Here is a 19,430-nt window from a genome sequence, read left to right on the forward strand (position 1 = left end):
CTAACTAGGGTCTACGTGGCGACATTCTATAGGACCTCCAATATGTATTGACTTTGTAGGGCACATGCCTTGACTTACAAGGCAAGTTTTTCTACGTGTGGGCCACATAGTTAGCTTGATCTTCAAGCTAACAACATGTGTGGCACATGGCCAACTTGTTGACCATGTTTCTAATCCAAAAAGTCAATTAAAAACACCTATGAAGTCAAAGCAGTGTCTACGAAGTTTCTAAGAAGTTTCTAAGAAGTTTCTAAGAAGTTTCTAGGAAGCTTCTATATTAAATATTATAGAATTAACTTATTTTTACCTACTTTTACTTTCTTCTACCTATTTCTATATGTAATTATTAGCTTACATGATTATGGCCGTGATAGTATGTTCTTGAAGTATAATTTTACTTTTAATATGATACAAAGATTTAGAGATAAAAAATTTAAAAGATATTTTTATACAATCTATATATATATATATATATATATATATATACATATATATTTGATATTATTATATTAATTATATTTTATTTAATCTTTGAAAATTTTATATTTTATATCATATTTTGTAAATATACAAGGATTATATAAATATAAAATTATATGTTAAATATAATATTTTATCATATTTATTAATTCGAAATTTTAATTTTTTTAATACAATCATTGTATTATATATCTAACACCATGTAATTTACAAAAAGTGTATATATTAATTGTAAGATTTATTTCTAATGTTTATACATTATTATGTAAACTTTTAGAAGTTACTTACCTTTATAATATTTATATACAAACATCTTGTCATTTCCAAAATGCCAACTATATAAATTCAATTGTGTACATTAAAAAACTATAAAACATGAATTTAGTATTGATATTTATATATATATATATATATATATATATATATATATTGTTATCCTAAAGAAATGTAATTCTTTAAAATATTACAAATATATCATCTAGTTTTTCTAGTTGGAAACAAAATTAAATTCAAATATTGTAACATGTAAGAATGTTAGATGAATAGAAGTTGTACTTCAATTAAACATTTTTAAGGATCATGTTTATATGATTCTGTTTATTTGGACATTGTTGTCTTGATCAATTTATAATATTTTTAATTTTGTATATAACCTTATGTGTTTAATTTTCGGAATCTTTCATCACATGTGATTAAATTTGTAAACATAACATTCAAAAACATGGTGCCCATATATTAACTATATCTAGAATAGGATCAACTCTACTTAGTCCAAACACACACACAACTATTTCTTTTTCTGTATTTTGCCAAGTACATCAATAAACAGATACACTTGAATTAAAAACCCAATTTTAGAAAATGAACAAAAACTATCAACAAAAAGTAAAACAAAACCCTTGCTAACAATAAATTCCACAAAATAGAATAAAAAAAAAATTAAATAAAAATAAATTCCTAACCGTCTAAAAACACAAGTATTTTTTTCTTAGCAAGCATGACAAATACGCACACAAAATTATATCCATACATAGACACATGCTAGTCATAAAAAGTAAAAAAAAAAAAAAAAAAAAAAAAAAAAAAAAAATTAAAAGAGGGTAACAAAGACTTCCAAACAACAAAGAGGAACAACAACAACAACAACAACAAAGGAAGGAAGGAAGGAAGGCAGGAGAAGAGTTGTGAGCAGTCATAGTGAGAGCAGGACTGAGGCAACAGTGAAAGCGTAAAGTATCATCAGCCATACTCCCCTGGCACCATCTCAAATAAGAAAAAGAAGAAGAAGAAAATCCAGAAGCAGTGTAGAAGACAGAAACAGCGATTAGATTAGATTAGATTTGGAGAGGACAAAAGGGAGAGAGAGATAGAGATAGAGAGAGTGAGTGAGTGTGAGTGTGTGTGCGTGTGCGGGGGTGGGTGGGGATGCATGGTTGCTGCTGCTGCGTTGTGGTGGTCGTCGACAATCTTCCCGGATGCCGACTGACTCCCCGCAACAGCAAGCAAGGGAGGAAGGCCCCAGCGCCAAACTCGCACCAGTGCAGGTTTCGGCGTTCGGGGATTACGGAGGAAACGGCATTCCCTGCAACGCCAAACAGGATTCCCAGCATCCCCACATGGAGGAGGAGGTGGGGATTAGGGGAGGGGGGGACGGGGTGACCGCGTTGAATTCAAACACGGATGGATGTCCACTATCAGGGCCACAACTTGTCTGCACTGCTCCTCACGTGACATTATAATACGCACCCCGCGCGATAGAGCTCGTCGACCTCTTTGATCCGCTACTAGCTTTTCCGTTAACTGTAATTAATGTAATGCACTGGATGGATCGATTGGGACCACTCCCCCATCGCCACCCGGAGAACGCTGCTCTGACATAGTTCGGCATATGTCACCAACCTCGTCTTTGTCTCTAAAGCTCCCCCCCCCCCCCCCCCCCCCCCGATTCATTTGGTCGGTCTAGTCCGTGGAAGGAAGAGCCCCACAGACGCTGTTCTCGCTCGACCCCAGTAACATCTACAGGGGTTCGCAAGTCCTGATAAGTAGCCTGTGTGGGTGTGCAGTATTCCAGTGACTTGATGAAAAGATTGCGATTTTCTTTGGACTCAATATTTGGAAGCAACCAGAATCCAATCTGGAGTGGGAAATCGAGTCGAGGACGGTTGCGATGTGGTGCATCGGTGGGGTTTGGTTTTCTTGCGTTTGTGTGGAGGGGTAGGAATGCAAGACAGAGAAGTTAAGTAAACGAGGTGTGAGCATGGATTTTGTAGTAAAGTAATGGAGTAGGTAAGCTGGTGGTGACAGGCTTGTAGAACGTGTAAGTGGGCCGCGGAAGTCGTGCTGGCTACGGTATCTTCGCTGACCTACATCACCGCTGGCACCGGGTCAACCCCCGCAAACTGCTGGATGCCTTTTCATTATCTACTTAAATACTGTTGACAAAACCAACTCACCAATTCAAAATTGAAACCCACACGAGAGGAGCCGAGCTAAAATTTCATAATCTTTCTGTATTAAGTAATAAGACCAGCGTCAATGGGCGATCCGCGTTTCTTATGAATAAGAGGGGATCTTCGCTGGTTGTTCTCAAATGACTGCCCAGATGCTGGGCAAAACCACCGCACAAGAAAGATGCAACATAAATGCACGTTACTTGGGCTGCTCCCGTGCGACTGTTGTGCTCGCCCACAATTTACAACTCATTGTCTCCAAAGGGCTTCGCGCTTAGAGAACAACAAGAGGGGAGGGGTCCCTCTCGACAGGTAGACTAGGGGGTGACTTCGAGGTAGATTTGAATGCACTTAATCATGATTTGCGGCTAATTGCTTCACTATGATCGATGATGTGCATCATACGCGTATCTCTGGTTTGTTAGTCACTTTGCTTATGAAAAAGCTGTGCGTTTGCTGCTGTTATTTTGGATATTAGATTTGGGGTTTAATCGGATGTAAACTTCTGTCGGACTAGTAGATTCTAGTGGCGATTCTGCGTGTTTCGTTCGGCTGCCGGTGTTTGGAGTCACAATACTCCTACGCTCTAGGCATCATTCTGGATTCTTTTTTCTGTCGACGACTAGAGTGAGAAACCTTACACGTCCGACTTCTTCGTCTCTTTAGCACCTGCTTTGCTTTAGAGATGTGAGCGAATCTTGCATATCACAGTTGTACAATCATGCAACCATTCTCAGCGAAGACATGTATTCATTTCAAAACGAAATACAGAATATAGTCTGCAATTGTCAATTTGGCATGATGTTTCCAGCCTGCGCATCGTCTTCTTCAGCATGGACTTGAAACCGAATTGAAACTGTTGCGTGGTGATTGGAGTGGATTGGGGCTCACACCGAGTTGGACGATGCATTCGGATAGTCGGTGAGACAAACAGGTACTATCAACTGATCACGGTACTTGCATCATCGTGTTTTGTATTTGTTCAAGGGGATTATTCGGATGCTACTCACAGGATTGAACACCTGGAGGAAAAAGTGAAGTCGTCCATTACGGAGTCCCGGAAAAAGATGCTGAGCAGCCAAGGGCAAGGCTCCACCCCCTGCGCTGCCTGCAAACTCCTCCGGAGACGATGCGCCCAGGAGTGTCCATTCTCGCCCTACTTCTCCCCCCATGAGCCCCAGAAATTTGCCTGCGTCCACAAAATCTTCGGCGCCAGCAATGTTTCTAAGATGCTGATGGAAGTGCCGGAGAACCAGCGTGCCGACGCCGCAAGCAGCCTTGTCTACGAGGCGAACGCGCGTATCCGCGACCCAGTTTACGGCTGCATGGGTGCCATATCCGCTCTCCAACAGCAAGCGCAGGCGCTTCAGGCCGAGCTCAGCGCTGTCAGGCAGGAAATCACTCGCTACCGACAGCACGATAGCTCCCCGACCGACAGTGCCCCCGCCACCACCACCACATCTGCGTCTGCGTTAGTTTCAGGCTACCAAAAGCAAGTTCGGGAGCGAGGGTCAACCTCTGACACGCAATCCAGCAAGCCTTCCACATCCGAGGTTTACACCACCGTGCAATCCCCTAGCAGCACAGTGGCAACTTCGGAGTCTAACGATGCTCCATACTGGTCGTCCATCAGTTGATCAATCGAATTCCAACCCCAGCAGGATCCCTACGGAGCTTCGATTTTCCTAGGAACACACCCAAATGGGGGCGATCTCCACTGTCAGTTGTATCAACCGACACTCTGTCGTCGAGACCTAGGTTCAGGGCTCTCTGATTCTCTAGGCTCTGTTCGCTTCTAGGCAACCGCAACCGTCACTGAACTCTTCGGAGACATGTGCCCTGGCCATCTTTCCTTGTTCTACCCACAACGTCCTGAGCTTCCTCTCACATTTGTGATGAAGGAACTAGCGTTGTGGAGCTGAAATGAATCCGTGTTCCTTGATCCAAACCAGCCCACTCAAATCTCATGTAAAATCCTCGTCGCTTGTCAACTCTGTGTAGTGTGTTGGGGTTTCATGCCATAAACTTGTCGATCTAATCCATGTGCTTCTAGGAAAAGTACAAAAATTCTCGGAGCTCATCCAAGGTTCGGCATCTACAGCAGTGGTCAACAGTCACATACAACACTGGGTGAGGTAAGCTTGCACCTCAGGTGTTCAAGGAAATTCTGAAGTGATGTTGCGTTAATTTTGGCTTGTTTGTTGCATTGAAAGTGGAGGAGAAGCATGGTGTCAGAATCCATATTTATGGTGTGATTAGTACCCATGAGTATCTTCATAAAATTTCAATTTGTTTACCACTGTGTGCTTGTTTACTTTCTTTTCAGTTGTTGTGTGTGGTTGCCTTTGCTTTGGCCTCTGAATGTGGCATTGAATTGGTTGCATGGATATTGTTTACAATGGAAGCATTTGTATTATGAAATGCAATGAAGAAGGTTGTGTTTCTTGTTGAGGTTGTAAAGGAAACTTGTTGATATCTTGATGATACTCTGCATATTTTGAGGACACCTACTAAGGAAGGATTATCCAACTAGTATCATTGTTTGTGCTGCATGCATTTGTCTAATTTGTGGCTTCAATAGACATGTGTATGTATCTGTGAATTTGCCTTTGGGATTTGTGTCTCTGTTGGTAAAACAATTCTCAATTTCTTTTTAGAAACCACTACTTGGGCAACCCCTTTTATTTTATTGGGTGGACACCACTCATGTGCCACACATTCCCACATACACACAATATGGTCATGGAAGTGTCTTTAATGAAAGATGGGTGTATTCTCTTTAACACCATACGAGAGTGGTTTTGAAGATAAATGTTTTTGAAGGTGATGGTTGAGCATTGAAATTTCTTCAGTGTAAATCGTAAGGGCTTTAAAACCATCCTAAATAATTTGAAAAAGGAATATCATTGATCTATCCTAAGTACTAACATATATTCTTGTGTTTTCTAAGAAAGTAAATCTATCTTTCATTGAAGGCACTTCCATGACCATTATGTGTGTATGTGGGGGTGTGTGGCACAGATGGGTGTCCACACAACAAAAGAGGGATGTCCAACTAGCAGTTTCTTTTTTATTTGATGTTTAAAGATCATGCATAAAAAAATAAAAATAAAATAAGAATTTACTAAAACGTGTTACATGGAATTAAGTATTAAAAAATAATCTTAAGTATTTTTTATTTGATAAAACTATCATATAAACATTTTTGATGAATAAAGATTATTTTTACATAAATGTGTAGAAATTCAAAAAATAAATTAAAAATGACTAATATTAAAAAATTATAAATAATTTTGAAACAAGAAACTTTGATTTATAGAAAGATTGCAAATATTTTAATTAAAAAAATAAAATAAATAAAAAAATAAACTATTTAAAACCCAATTATCAAAAATCTAACTAAAAATATGACTAATTATTTTTAATATTTTATAATTAAAAAATAGGACAAAATATATCATAGAATTTTATAAAATATTTTTTATTGATTTAGAGATTGCTTTTGTGAAGAATTTGCAAAACAAATTAAACCTTATTGATGTTTTGCATGAAATGTGATAAACACATATATATATATATATATATATATATATCATAAAAAAACTTGGATATAACGCAAAGAGACAAAAAAACTCTACCATAAGAAAGGAATGCGAGGAAATTGGAGAATATAAGAATGTACATGGAAAGAAGAGAATGTAGGAAACTTGGAGCATAGGAACCATAACACTTAAAAACCAAAAAATATGAGAACCAAGGAACCTGAGAATATAGAAAAGAGAAAACAGTTGAATAAAAAAGCATGAATGAATAAGAAAATGGATGGATATTCAAGAAATTACAATGCCAAACGACACTAGTTTCCACTAATATATATATATATATATATATATATATCTATACTTGATTTAATACATTTTTGCAAATCTCTATGATTTTAATCACAATTTTCAAACAAATACCTTAAGAATTTATTAATTATAATCTTTTTAAAATTTCTAATAAAGATTATAATTTCTAAACAAACCAAATTTATTAATTTTGTTTTGATGATAATATATATAATTAAATTTAAAAATTAAAAATTAAAAATAATAATATTATAAGTACCACTTATTAATAATTATTGCATCTGTAGAATCTATATGAAGAATTATTATTATAGTATTACAAATTTCATAAAAATAAAAATAAAATTATAAAATCAATTTAATAAAATACCTAAATTGTTTACAGTACACAATATGTTGAATGAAAATTTTATTTCACATTGCTTTAATTTAATCATTAAATCTACATAATATTATGTATTTATTACATCATTTAAAATTTTAACTTGTATATAATTAAATATATGTATATACTAAATATAAACTATTTAAATTAAATTCAAGATTTAAAAATGTATAAATGAAATTAAGTTTAAATTTTTAATTTATTTATATATTTGTTAATATATGTTTAAAGTTTATGTGGTCATTTACATAAAAATATATAAACACATGCATGTAAAGTTTGTGTGGTCATTGTAAAGTACATAGTTTATATATATACATATATATAGATATATATATATATATATGTAATTTCAAAAAAAATAACAAAAAATTAATTCATTCATTTTAATATCATATATAGATATTGGGTGTTGCAAATGCTACTATAGTTTTTTTGACCTTTACCAATGAAAACTTACAAATTATTAATAATAAACTTCTAGAAAAGAAGAGCTCTATTGCTCCCTTGTCAATAAGAATTTGGCAAATTTTTTGTGCAAATAGATAAGTTGAGGAATTCCAGGATACATTGTTTACATTGTGATCAACTGTTATATTGTATGTTACTGTATATCAATAACTTGCTTCTAACATGTTTTTTCCAAAGTTGAACATGGGCTCTGACTGTAGGAATAAGAAAATATTCATACATGAAACACGAAAAAAAAATAAGAAAAAAAAAATAAAAAACAAACAAGCAAAATAAACTAAACAAAAATAAACAAAAGCAAGAAAATAAGCCGATAATCTTTTAGTATTTTGATTTACTATTCATAAAAAAATCTTGGCAATTATTCAGTGTACGACAATTCGCAAATGGAGCTTCAAAAGGGTCCAACCTCAGCAACTCGAAATGGATGACGATGCAAGATTCGTTCCGAATCCATCAACAAAAACCTCTCAGAAAAACACACACTCATACACACACACACACACACACACAAGGAATGAAGGGGAATGGGCAGAATGGGCAGCAGGAGAAGGGGAAAAAAAACTCTGACACAACAAGTGGAAAAGAAGGAAGGAAGGAAAGTAGGGCAGAGAAAGAGAGAGACCTAGTAAGTAGGTCACCAGCCAGGACGATACAGACAGATAGACCGACAGAAAGAGAAAGAGAGGGCCAGACCTGGTATTGTATTGTATTGTGTATTGGTCTTGTTGTTGCTGTGTTGTTGTTGTTGTGTTGTTGTTGTGTTGTAGCTCTGTTTGCAAGCTCCCTTCCTTTCCCCACTCGCCTCGATCCTCGCGCAATCCCACCTCCATTCTGCGCCATGCCTGCTGCGCTCTTTTCATGACACATCCTCTGTTTCATCGCTTGCTCACTTGGGGTCTCTACCCATTTCGCTTGTTTCTGTAGATCGCTCTGCCGAAACTCACATACTACCTTCATCACTGCCAATTCTGCCTCTTCTCCCCCATCTCGCATCTTTGCTTGCATCTCTCTCCCAGTAAGAATAAGCTACCTAGGTTTGATCGTGCGCATGTTCTCTCGAGTTTGTGAGTGTAGTCCACGGATGTGGTAAGAGGGAGTTGGGTGGTTTTGGGGGTCGTGAGTAGATTGTGGGTTGGCTTGAGTGGCAGGCGATGGTGGTACCTCGGGTTGCATTCTGGTGATGGTGGTTGCCTGAAGGAGGAGGAAGACGAGGTACGGATGATAGTGGTAGAGGAAATTGTTGGATTTTTTGGTGGTGTAATCGGTTTGTTGTGTTGTTGGATGCGAGGATATGGTAAAGGGGGGGGGGTGTGGGTGGGCTGTAGAATCGTGCTTGTAGAGTTGGTGGGGTTCGAGAAATTCGGACCGGTTGTCTAGAAGCAAGGGTTTGTGGGGAATTCTACCTCAATCCAGTGAGAAGGGCTGTCTTTCTTCGCGCAATCTCGCAATGTAATGCTGCAGGTTTAGGGCATAGGCATCTGGTTACGTTTTAGCTTTTCAGGGCCTCTTGCTTCTCTGTCGCTTGTATTTTTCACACCTGTAGAGAATCTTGCAAGCAATTGATAGCTTTCTGAAGAGATTGCTGCAGGTTTGTAGACGAGTGATCTAACAGGAATATTTTGGGTGATAGTGATAATTGCGTCTTTTTCAGCACGTAGCTTGTGATGGATACTTTTTGGAGTATGTCAGTTGTGTTTCTTGCGGGAAAGCTGTCCAATCCACTCACTGATGCTTTTTATATTCCGTGCTGCGGCATCTGCGCTCCCTCTCTTCCTTACTCATTTGCACCGACATTTGTAGAAGTTCAGATGATGTGAATTTCTTTTGCTGTGATGAATCGATCTTTGGGAGGATTTTTAGTTTTTGATGTTGTGTTCTACTTCAGCCTATGCCTTCTCTTGGTTCAAGTAATGGCTGTTCTCCAGGCTGGAGATCATGTGCTCTGTTTTGCTGCTGTTGGAAGTTTTTGTTTCTTGTCGCCTTCAACTTGCTTGTGTGCTCCAGGTGACAAGCTTGGTCCATCTTGCCCCTGAACCACTACTTGAGACCGTCATTTCGTGGGTTTCAGACATGGATTCTGAAGATGAAATGCTAGATGCTTGGGCTGGTACATCAGATGGCGAGTTTGTAAATGAAGAAGAAGAAGATGAGGATTCAGACGCTCTTCCTAGTGATGGCGAAAATTATGAATCAGATTATGGTTTTGATTATTCGAATGCGGACGATTTACATCCCAGTTCTCGTCTACCTCAGGTATTTCTAGATTATTCTTCTTCTGGTTCTTGAACCAATAGGTTTTGTAATGTTCTATGGAATCAGTCCTTTCTGCAAAGGAAGGTGGTATGTGTCGTCTACATTTTTTAAGAGTTTTTGGAAATATGTAGTTTTTTCTCGTCTTACGTCTCTCTCAGAAAGAAATCATGTGGGAGGAATTCAGATGCATCTTAGAGTTGGCTTGAAGATTTCTAGGGGGTTAAATTCACTTGCTTTGATTTGATACTGCAGACTAATTTCACAGTCCTTAGTGAGAAAGATATTCGGCAGCGACAAGCTGAAGATGTTGCAACAATCACTAATTTCCTGTCTATATCTCCTGTGGATGCTGGGGTTTTACTTCGACACTTTAAGTGGTAATAGTCGCTCTTTGACTCGTCTGGTTTCGTTGTATGTGGAGACCTTACTGATGTAGCACTTGGGTGACCTAATCTGGTTATCCTTAAATTCAGAAATCGCTTCCAATTACTTTTTCTTATTCTTCTGCACATAATTTTGGCTATTATTAAATTTTTTTACTGTTCAGGTCTCAATAATGCATATTAAATGCAGCGTATCAGAAAGAGCAGATTGTAGCTGCCAATAATCTGTTTGAAACAATGCACTTACTTTGAGATATTAATCTTGAAAATGATCAGGAGTGTGAGCAAAGTCAATGACGAGTGGTTCGCGGACGAGGAACGTGTGCGCGCAAGCGTCGGTTTATTGGAAAAGCCTGTGTTTAACAAAAGACTTACCCTAAAAGAGGTACTTTTGTGTGGAGACTATTCCTTTAGCAGGTTTTGATATTTTTGTTCATTGTCAGCTTTAATTTCCTCGTTGCGCTTGGAAATTTCTGACTGATGTCGTTTGGCAGATGGTTTGCAAGATATGTTTTGAGATATGTCCGCTTGAGAACATGAGGGCATCCAGATGCGGGCACTATTTTTGTGAGACCTGTTGGACAGGTCAGGTATTGGCACCGCATTACGTAGAGTATTCTATCCTTAAAATGTTTGCGTGAAATAATATAACGGCCCATCTTGTGTTCTGCGTATTGTGGCATGTCTTTGTGTGATTCAAGCCTTGAGCTAGAGTATGAGAACCTATCTTACATGTGACTTTGGGTATTCTAATTTTTGCATCGACAAATTTATATTGGATACTTTTGGCAGCTTACTGACTTAGAGTTATTGATTTTGTTCAATAGTTGTGGACATTTGTGTTTGTTAGCATCATTGTTGTATATCTTGCAGTGTGCAATGTTTGATTGGTTGGTATAGGCTGACTCTGATGTGATTAGAAATATCTTGACCTGATACTTCAATCTTTTCCTTTTATCTTGATTGGTTTCAGGTTACATACACACTGCTATTAATGATGGGCCTGGATGTTTGACTTTGCGATGTGCGGATCCATCCTGTGGGTCAGCCATTGGAGAAGACATGGTACTGGGTTTGGTTTCGGTAGAAGACCAACAGAAGTACACACGTTATCTTTTGAGATCTTATGTTGAAGACAACCGAAAGGTCAATATTCAAATCTGTCTCAAATTTGGAGTTGAATTATCTGATCTGTGCTTTGCTTTGAAGCATGTAAAAAAAAAAAAAAAAAAAAAATCCTTGATTTGCGTCTGCATTCATCGTTTATTTTTGCTCATTCTTGACGAGGTCCTTAGGAAGGACAACGATTGACATGAAAGTTGGGCGTTGTAATTTAGCAGGTTAAGTGGTGCCCAGCACCTGGCTGTGAATATGCGGTGGAATTTCAACCTGGCGTTGGTTCATATGACCTTGTCTGCAAGTGCGATTTCAGCTTTTGCTGGAATGTGAGTATTTCATGTTGACGTGTATGGCTTTTATTTCGCAACAAGTGGAGCACGTTGTTCGTGGATTTTATTGTGTCACAGAGATCTTACTCTGCATCTTTGCTTTCCAGTGTCGAGAAGAGGCACATCGGCCTGTGGATTGTGACACAGTCAACAAGTGGATATTGAAGAATTGTGCAGAGTCAGAGAACATGAATTGGTAAGAACTGTGCACAGCTTATCTAATGTTTATCTTCGCTTCCTGTCCCAAGATCAGAATATTATTTGGATTGTATGTAGATTGGGTTTCAGATGTATTGGAGTTTCGAATCGGCTTTGTGAGAGAGTATCTGCTATTCTAACCCTCTAATCTCTATATGTAAGAAGTGAACTTGAAGATATTTGTCTTAGAGAATGACCTATTCTTATTCATTATCGCTGTTTTAAAACAGGATTCTTGCAAACAGCAAACCCTGCCCCAAATGTAAAAGGCCAATTGAGAAAAACCAAGGGTGTATGCACATTACTTGCACACCTCCTTGCAAATTTGAGTTTTGCTGGTAAGTCTAATAGATTTTATTGGGTCTCGAGGAATGAATGGGTTTAAATTCACTCTCCAACTCATCGATAATGGTTCTTAAGTTTTTGTTGCTTTAGCCTGAATGGGTTGAAAGCTGGTCATTGATAAGACACTTACTTATGAGCAACCCACTTTTGTTTCTAAAGGCTCTGTCTCGGAGCATGGACTGATCACGGTGAAAGGACGGGGGGGTTCTATGCGTGCAACCGGTATGAAACTGCGAAGCAAGAAGGCGTGGTACGTAGACTTGGCCGTCGCTATACTTTACAGGGACAACTTATTATTTGGTCCATTTGAATTAATTTGAGAGAGAAATAATCACTCTAAGATCAATTCTTTTCTTTCTCCTTGCGTCCCACGAGCTGGTCACACTCAACAGAAGATCCTAGGTTTTTGCTAGGTGATGGAGTCCTGTCTGAGTCTCTGCAGATGAGCTAACTGCTACAGATAATTTGCAGTATGATGAAGCAGAGCGGAGGAGGGAGATGGCTAAGAACTCCCTTGAACGTTACACACATTATTATGAACGCTGGGCAACGAATGAATCTGTGAGTGCCGGTTTGAGTTTGCACGAGTTTTCTTCTACCTTAATTGCGCTGTCTTTTCTCACACTGCAGATACATTGACTATGTAAATTTTAGGCAATGATGTAGTGTGAGCTTATATTTATCATTTCTGTTCTAATTTCTTTTATGTGTGCAGTCAAGGGCGAAGGCGCTTGCAGATCTTCATCAAATGCATCCTGGGCAGATTGAAAAGCTGAGTGACAAACAATGCCAACCCGTATCGCAGCTTAAGTTTGTAACAGACGCCTGGCTGCAGGTATTATATTTCGTGCTTGAACATGATTTTTACGCGCAATCCCTTTGTTACTGACTCGTCCACTCTTTTGCTCCAGTGCTTCTGGAGTATGCAGTATCCACTTGACAATTTGAAGCTGTATTTCTTCTAAATGCTATTATCTTTAGCAGATTGTGGAGTGCCGGCGTGTATTGAAGTGGACCTACGCTTATGGGTATTATTTACCTGAGAATGAGCACACAAAGAGACAGTTTTTTGAATATTCACAAGGCGAGGCAGAAGCTGGCTTGGAGCGTCTTCATCAGTGTGCAGAGAAGGATTTGCAGACTTTTCTTGAAGGAGACTCTCCCTCCAGTTCATTCAATGACTTCCGCACGAAACTTGCTGGCTTGACCAGGTTCTTATCCTTGCACTAATAATAACTTTCTGCATAATGACAAGAACAGTAGTCTTGTCTATCTTTATCTATTAAGCTTTAGGTTGTGGCATTTAGAGTTGGGGTCCAGGATCTCCTGCAGGAGCTGACAAATCGCGTATATTTTGTTTCTTTCAGCGTGACAAAGACTTACTTCGAGAACCTAGTTCACGCTTTAGAGAGCAACCTCTCAGACGTAGATATCCCTAAAGTAGCAGCCAAGTCCAGCAGCAGCTCCAAGGCCTCGGGGAGCTCCAAAGTGCGAGGTGGAAGGGCGAAATTAGGAAGCTCTAGAAGCGGTGGATCTAGTCGGAGTGGAGAGGAGGGGACTCATTGGACTTAAGAGCATTGCACGTATTGCAATATCACAGCCACTTCCTCCAATGCGTGCTTTGTAACTATCCTCGATTTTAATATTGTTCTTGCTCAGTATCTCGTCCCTGACTCAGCTTGTTAGCTCCCTGTCACCACTCCAGATCCTCGAGATGTGCATCGTCCTGGTTATTCCAGGACTAGCAACCGCTCTTTTTGGATCTGGAGGTTGGAGGCAGTTGTGCTTTGTTGAAGACTCGTCAGGATTCTATCAGAATGTGGACACAGTTTAACTCCTTGGATTAGGCTTCTTGGTGTCACTGATACTGACAGTGTATCGATTGGATTGTTTGTTGTATAAAACCTAGTCAACACGGTGGATGATTAGGGAGAAAGGAGGGTTGTCTCGAGGCCATGTGATTTTTTTAGTGGTGCCGAATCTTCAATGATATCTGGCCTAATCCCGATGCTCCACATGTATATGTGTCTATTTGCACTGTCAATGTGGTGAAGGAAGGGTTGTTTCTAGTGGCAGAGAGATGGGCATGTTACGTTTTGTGCCTGGGAACATTGTACTGATTATAGCTTATTAGAGAAGAAGCAGTGAGTAGGTGTTAGTAAAACTACTGGTGATTGGCGACCAGAATTTGTAAACTGCAGATTGGCAAGTTGCTCTTGCAATTTGAGCCGGCCACACTTCGAATCTTGTATAGTTCCCTCTTCTTGAATGTCAATTCTTGGAACTTTTGATTTATCTCATCATATGTAATATAATATCAAAAGCATTGTTCTTGGTTAAAACCGCACCAACTGGTCTCGGCTTCTATAAAATATTTTAGGTGAGGCTAATGCTGTGTAAGGTGCCATGCATGGGCTCCCTTGTGGGATCATCAATTGGTCAAGTCTTAAACTGGTCTAGTATGAGCTATTATTATGCTGCTCACATGAATATTGAAGCACTCACAGAATTCCGTCTTTGCAAGTGCTTTCTTCATTGATGAATTGGGACTTTTAGTAACAATCTTATTCAGTGTTTGGCCATTTTCAAGTACAACTTGAATAATATATTTTTGAGAAATTATTTTATTGAATGGAAGAGAAATAAACACATGTTCTATTTTAGGACTTCAAAGTCTTTAAAAGTATGTTTTTATCAAGAATTTATAATGGACACTTACAAGACTACATGCTATTCCATCAGTTGGAAATTTGTTGATGCATGATACGACCACAAACAAGTAAAAGTAAAACTGCAATAGTAAATTAATATTGGAATATATTGCTTCAATTTACAATTCTGAGCATCAAAGTAAAAGAACAATGTGAAGAATCTTTCTAGGAGAATTCACATGGACCAATTGTTAAATAGTGGTTTTTAATGGATATTTTATAAAAAAAAATGGCCTATTTTAAACAACTTAGGTAGACAAAATAGAAAGAATAAATCATGTATTTTTATATGTATTTTCTAATTTTAATTTTAAATAAATCTCAAAGAAATCCTAACAAATCCTAACAAATCCTAACAAATCCTAATTAAATTCTAATAAAATTCTAACCAACCCTAATCAATTGCTATAGTAGAATTAAAACCTCAATAACTATTGATTAAACCATTGATCTTGCTTCAAAATTTTCACATATTTCAATCTACAAGTTAATAGCAAGCATACAAAATTAAAAGAAAATTGAACTTACTGATTGGGATAAAATTGCCTAATTTGCTTGGATATTGGTTGTCCTCTTTCTTTAACTTTAAGGTCAATCAACTAGTAGCAATAGCTCCTTATTAAACTATTATTTTTCTCTCAAAATAATAATAAAATATTTCAATTTAAGTTAACTATTTACTCACAAAAACTGATTTTAATTCAATTGGCAAATTTCTCAAGATCAAAGAAACCTTCATTATTCCTAAAAATCCAAAATTTGAAATTCTAACTCAATTGAATTTCAATAACCTTTAATCTAATTGTTTGATTTAACTAAAATATACAAATTACATTAACAACAAGTAGATTTACAACCCCACAAATTTTCACTCGTCAATATGCTACAATGCTCACAAAATTCTCAAAATATAAACCCTTTTTTTATTTTTCAAAACTCAAGATCAACTAGAACAACTTTGACTTTGTAAAATTCTTGCAAAGTCAATATAAATTCAAATCACCTCAAGTCAATGTTTAAAAAACCCTCAACTATTTATTTATTTTTTTATAATCTTACTCTCTAGTCAACAAAAAAAAAAAAAAAAAAAAAACTTTGCAATTGTTATAAGTGTGCAGTTATGTTTCTCAAGATCTGATTTTGATCCATGTTCACAATTGGTCCTCTCAAGATATCAATATCTAGTATTTCTAGATAATGTATTTTAGGAGCTACTATATACTTCTACCTAAAGATTCTTATTATACTTTTGCTAATCTACTTTTTTTTTTAATCTTGTTTATAGCCCTATAAAGAAAGTAGAAGTCTTTTCTATAAAAATGTAATCTTAAAACTAAATGTTTTTACTACTTTCATACCTTTTACTTGTATTTTGCTACCATATTTTTTTATATTTAAGATCTTCTATAATGTGAAACATGTTCTTCTCTCTCATCCAATAATTGTGTTACAATACAATAGTGGGTCACAATCTTGGTGCAAGTACCAAATTTTATTTCTCTCTTTGCATCACTTTTCCCAGCTCAAGTCCCAAACTTCATTTCTTACTTTCTTGTCTCAATCCAAGTTCCAATCTTTATTTCTCTCTTTCTTATTCCAAACCAAGTTCCAAACCTCATTTCCTTCTTTCTTGCCCTGAGTGGATCTCAATCTCAAACCAAGTCCCAAACTTCATTTCCCTCTTCCTTTGCATAAGTCTTGGACCTTATCTCCCTCTTCTTTGTAAATTGCTGATTAAATTAGCAAACCAGCCAAACAAATCCCTCTATTTTCTTGGATGTGAGTATACCAACTTGGGGTGTGCATATTGCTTGAGTCTTTGAAAAATATACCATATGAACTTGGAAAAAGCACCATAAGTATTTGAGAAATGTGTGATATGATCTTGTGAAAAGTGCCATAAGTATTTAGTGAAGTCTACTTTACTAAATACATATGTTGTGGAGGCATTAATTGTTTAGTTTGTCAGTCCTAGGAATGTTCACTCTCTGATCTCTCTCTGCTATGAATCCTTCTCTGATCCCTCATCTCATAACTTCTTTCTTTTGATCGAATTCTATTCTCTCTCTCTCTGTCTCACTTTGTCTCATGGCTCCTTTCCCTTGTTTGAGCTCCTCTCTGTTTGCTTCGTTAAACTGCTCAATTGGTTCGGTGTACACCATCACCACTACGAGGACAAAAGCAGAGTTATCCTTTTCATGCGAATGGGATATTAACGGAGGCAGTGGACATTCCTCAAATTCCAGATCAGTAAATGACTGAAGGATTTCTATCACCTTGCTGGCGCTGCGTTTATCAAAATGTTATTCCTGCTTTTTGACTACTTCAATTCTGATATCGAAAATCATGTTCTCATTGTACTTGCCCCGTTTGTAGCAATTCCACCAAGCTATTAAATTTGCTCGTGCAAACATAGTTTAACTGGAACGCAATTGTAACATCGTCTAGATAAGTGCCTTGGTCGTAATGTTTCTGACCTTTCGTCAGCAAGTCTTATTTGTATTGTGCATTACCTTATTAGTGCGTCCATTTTTGTGTTACCGGTGATCCTGGGAGTGTGAGCATTGTCAGGTAACAATGTGTTGCACGAGAGTAACTGTTTTCTGAACTTTCCTTATAAACAAGCGGCGATATACCAGAACAAGTGCATTTGATGGTTACAGAGATTGTATTTTGTCCTGAACTCAATTTTCATTGAATTCTACTGAAAAACAGCTATTGATATTTGGATTAATGGAACAATTTCATGCATGATTTTTTCCAATATGCATAGATTTTTGACTTTTTCCCACATCTGTCACAGAGACTTTTTGCAATGTAATTCAACACCCACTTGGTCAGGTCAGGGCAGTGATATTCTAGACTTGTAACCCAAACTTCTCCAACATGTTCAAAAAGTATTGACATTGTGGTAGCCACATATTATCTCTCAATGCCTTAACTTGTAAGAAATAGAGTGTAGCAAATTAGAATATATATGCAATACACATAAAAAAACAAGAGGTCTATATGATAACTTGGATATTTTATTTGTGGTTTATGATTCTTATTGGCTTTATACATTTCAAATTGTTGTATTTACTTCACATGGTTTAGCATTTTACATTAGCTTGTGTGTTGGTTTGGAAGTATTATTTTATAAACTAATTTTTTGAAATAAATTTTTTATTTTAATTTAATTTTTCAAAATTAATATTGTCATTTTTACTTATTTAAGATTGTAATAGATTTTCATTTTTTTTAGGATAGGAAATTTTTCACACTTTTTAAATTTGTGTGTATCTACTTTAATTCAGATGCTCTAAATAGTTGTAGCTGTGATGTATTTGGTTTTAAGTGCCAACTTATAAAATTGAAATCTTAAAATTGAAATGCAAAGATTTTTAAAATTAAAATATGGTAAAAAAGAATATGTCTTTCATTTTTTGCAATTCAAATTTCATCATGTTAGTCATACCCAAACTAATATTATACTTCAAATATTATTAGATTTTTAATGATTACATCTTGACCTTTAAATAAGAAATCAACTGAAAATAGAATTGTATTTGTATAACAAAAAAATATCTTAGTAAAAATGCATTGAAAATATATGTATAAATTATGAAAATAAAAATAAAACCTTATTTTTTTTAAAAATAAATCCTAAAAGAAATATTCTTATAGAAAAAAATTATGCAAATGAAAATATGAATGTATTGATTACAATACTAAAAAAAACACCAAGTATTCCATGCAAAACATATCTACTATATTTTACAAAGACATGATTTTTAATTATATTTTAATAGAAAAAAATATCCTTTTGTGCATGGTCCATATTAAAATCATTATACATTTTCTTAAAAAAATCACCAAGCTACATTGATTATATTATATAAATATTTTTACAAAATAAAGCTATTTTTTCTTTTATTGTGGCAATATATTTGTAAGAGCACATGCATAAGATTTTTTTGCATAATATACATCATATGAAAAAAAATATTATTTTTAGTTATGTTTTTATTATTTTAAAGTAAAATAATACTTTGTTTTAAAAATGTTGCAATAAGGCAATGCATATGTATTCTTTAGTAACTTCTTATGCAATTAAGTGAGGATGAAGAATGATGTGATTAATTAAGTAAAATGGTTGAAATGTAATAAATTGCTAAACATTAACTATACAACAACTTGTTGTATACATAGATTTGGATAAAAAACTTATTTTTATTTTATTTTATTTTATTTTTAAATAATTCTAAATTAGATAAGTATATATATCAAATAAAAATAGAAATACCTTTGGCTTCTTAATGTTGATATTGATGCTTAAAAATTATAACAACTAGTTATTTGTACTTTCAATTATTTGTATATGTTATATAAATAAAGGATATTATTAATGCCAATACAATTTTTGTTGCTACCACAAAAATCCACCATCCATTTGATATTTTTTTTAAATAT

The 19,430-nt window shown here is 36.1% G+C and overlaps 2 protein-coding genes across 4 annotated transcripts; both read left to right on the forward strand.

Moving 5' to 3' along the window:
• Nucleotides 1–2,261: 2,261 nt before the first annotated feature.
• LOC112275919 (LOB domain-containing protein 15) lies at nucleotides 2,262–4,878 on the forward strand. The gene has a single exon (XM_024506686.3). The coding sequence runs from the start codon at nucleotides 3,998–4,000 to the stop codon at nucleotides 4,565–4,567; it is 570 nt and encodes a 189-aa protein (XP_024362454.1). The 5' UTR covers nucleotides 2,262–3,997; the 3' UTR covers nucleotides 4,568–4,878.
• A 3,431-nt stretch (nucleotides 4,879–8,309) lies between these two features.
• LOC112275918 (putative E3 ubiquitin-protein ligase ARI7) lies at nucleotides 8,310–14,511 on the forward strand. Of its 3 annotated transcripts, none has more exons than XM_024506685.3 (14): nucleotides 8,310–8,852; nucleotides 9,645–9,893; nucleotides 10,146–10,270; nucleotides 10,553–10,661; nucleotides 10,771–10,861; nucleotides 11,250–11,422; nucleotides 11,617–11,721; nucleotides 11,832–11,920; nucleotides 12,153–12,260; nucleotides 12,427–12,517; nucleotides 12,739–12,828; nucleotides 12,983–13,102; nucleotides 13,252–13,478; nucleotides 13,635–14,511. In XM_024506685.3, exons 2-14 carry the CDS (start codon nucleotides 9,711–9,713, stop codon nucleotides 13,837–13,839), a joined length of 1,716 nt encoding a protein of 571 aa, XP_024362453.1. In that variant the 5' UTR covers nucleotides 8,310–8,852; nucleotides 9,645–9,710; the 3' UTR covers nucleotides 13,840–14,511. The 3 variants fall into 3 exon arrangements, with proteins under 3 accessions (XP_024362453.1, XP_024362452.1, XP_090102940.1); XM_024506684.3 differs by having other exon boundaries at nucleotides 8,342–8,852; nucleotides 11,614–11,721; XM_090246814.1 differs by having other exon boundaries at nucleotides 8,359–8,852; nucleotides 9,709–9,893.
• The last annotated feature ends 4,919 nt before the right edge of the window (nucleotides 14,512–19,430 follow it).

Source organism: Physcomitrium patens, chromosome 23 (assembly GCF_059467195.1).
Source record: "Physcomitrium patens ecotype Gransden chromosome 23, ASM5946719v1, whole genome shotgun sequence".
NCBI classification, from domain to species: Eukaryota; Viridiplantae; Streptophyta; class Bryopsida; order Funariales; family Funariaceae; genus Physcomitrium; species Physcomitrium patens.

What these genes read in the sequence shown, in the direction of transcription:
- LOC112275919 (XM_024506686.3), top strand. Translation starts at nt 3,998, where the DNA reads ATGCTGAGCAGCCAAGGGCAAGGCTCCACCCCCTGCGCTGCCTGCAAA.
- LOC112275918 (XM_024506684.3), top strand. Translation starts at nt 9,711, where the DNA reads ATGGATTCTGAAGATGAAATGCTAGATGCTTGGGCTGGTACATCAGAT. An exon ending in GAGTCAGAGAACATGAATTG is followed by an intron (nt 11,921 to 12,152) that starts GTAAGAACTGTG and finishes GTTTTAAAACAG; the next exon opens with GATTCTTGCAAACAGCAAAC. An exon ending in TGCAAATTTGAGTTTTGCTG is followed by an intron (nt 12,261 to 12,426) that starts GTAAGTCTAATA and finishes TTGTTTCTAAAG; the next exon opens with GCTCTGTCTCGGAGCATGGA.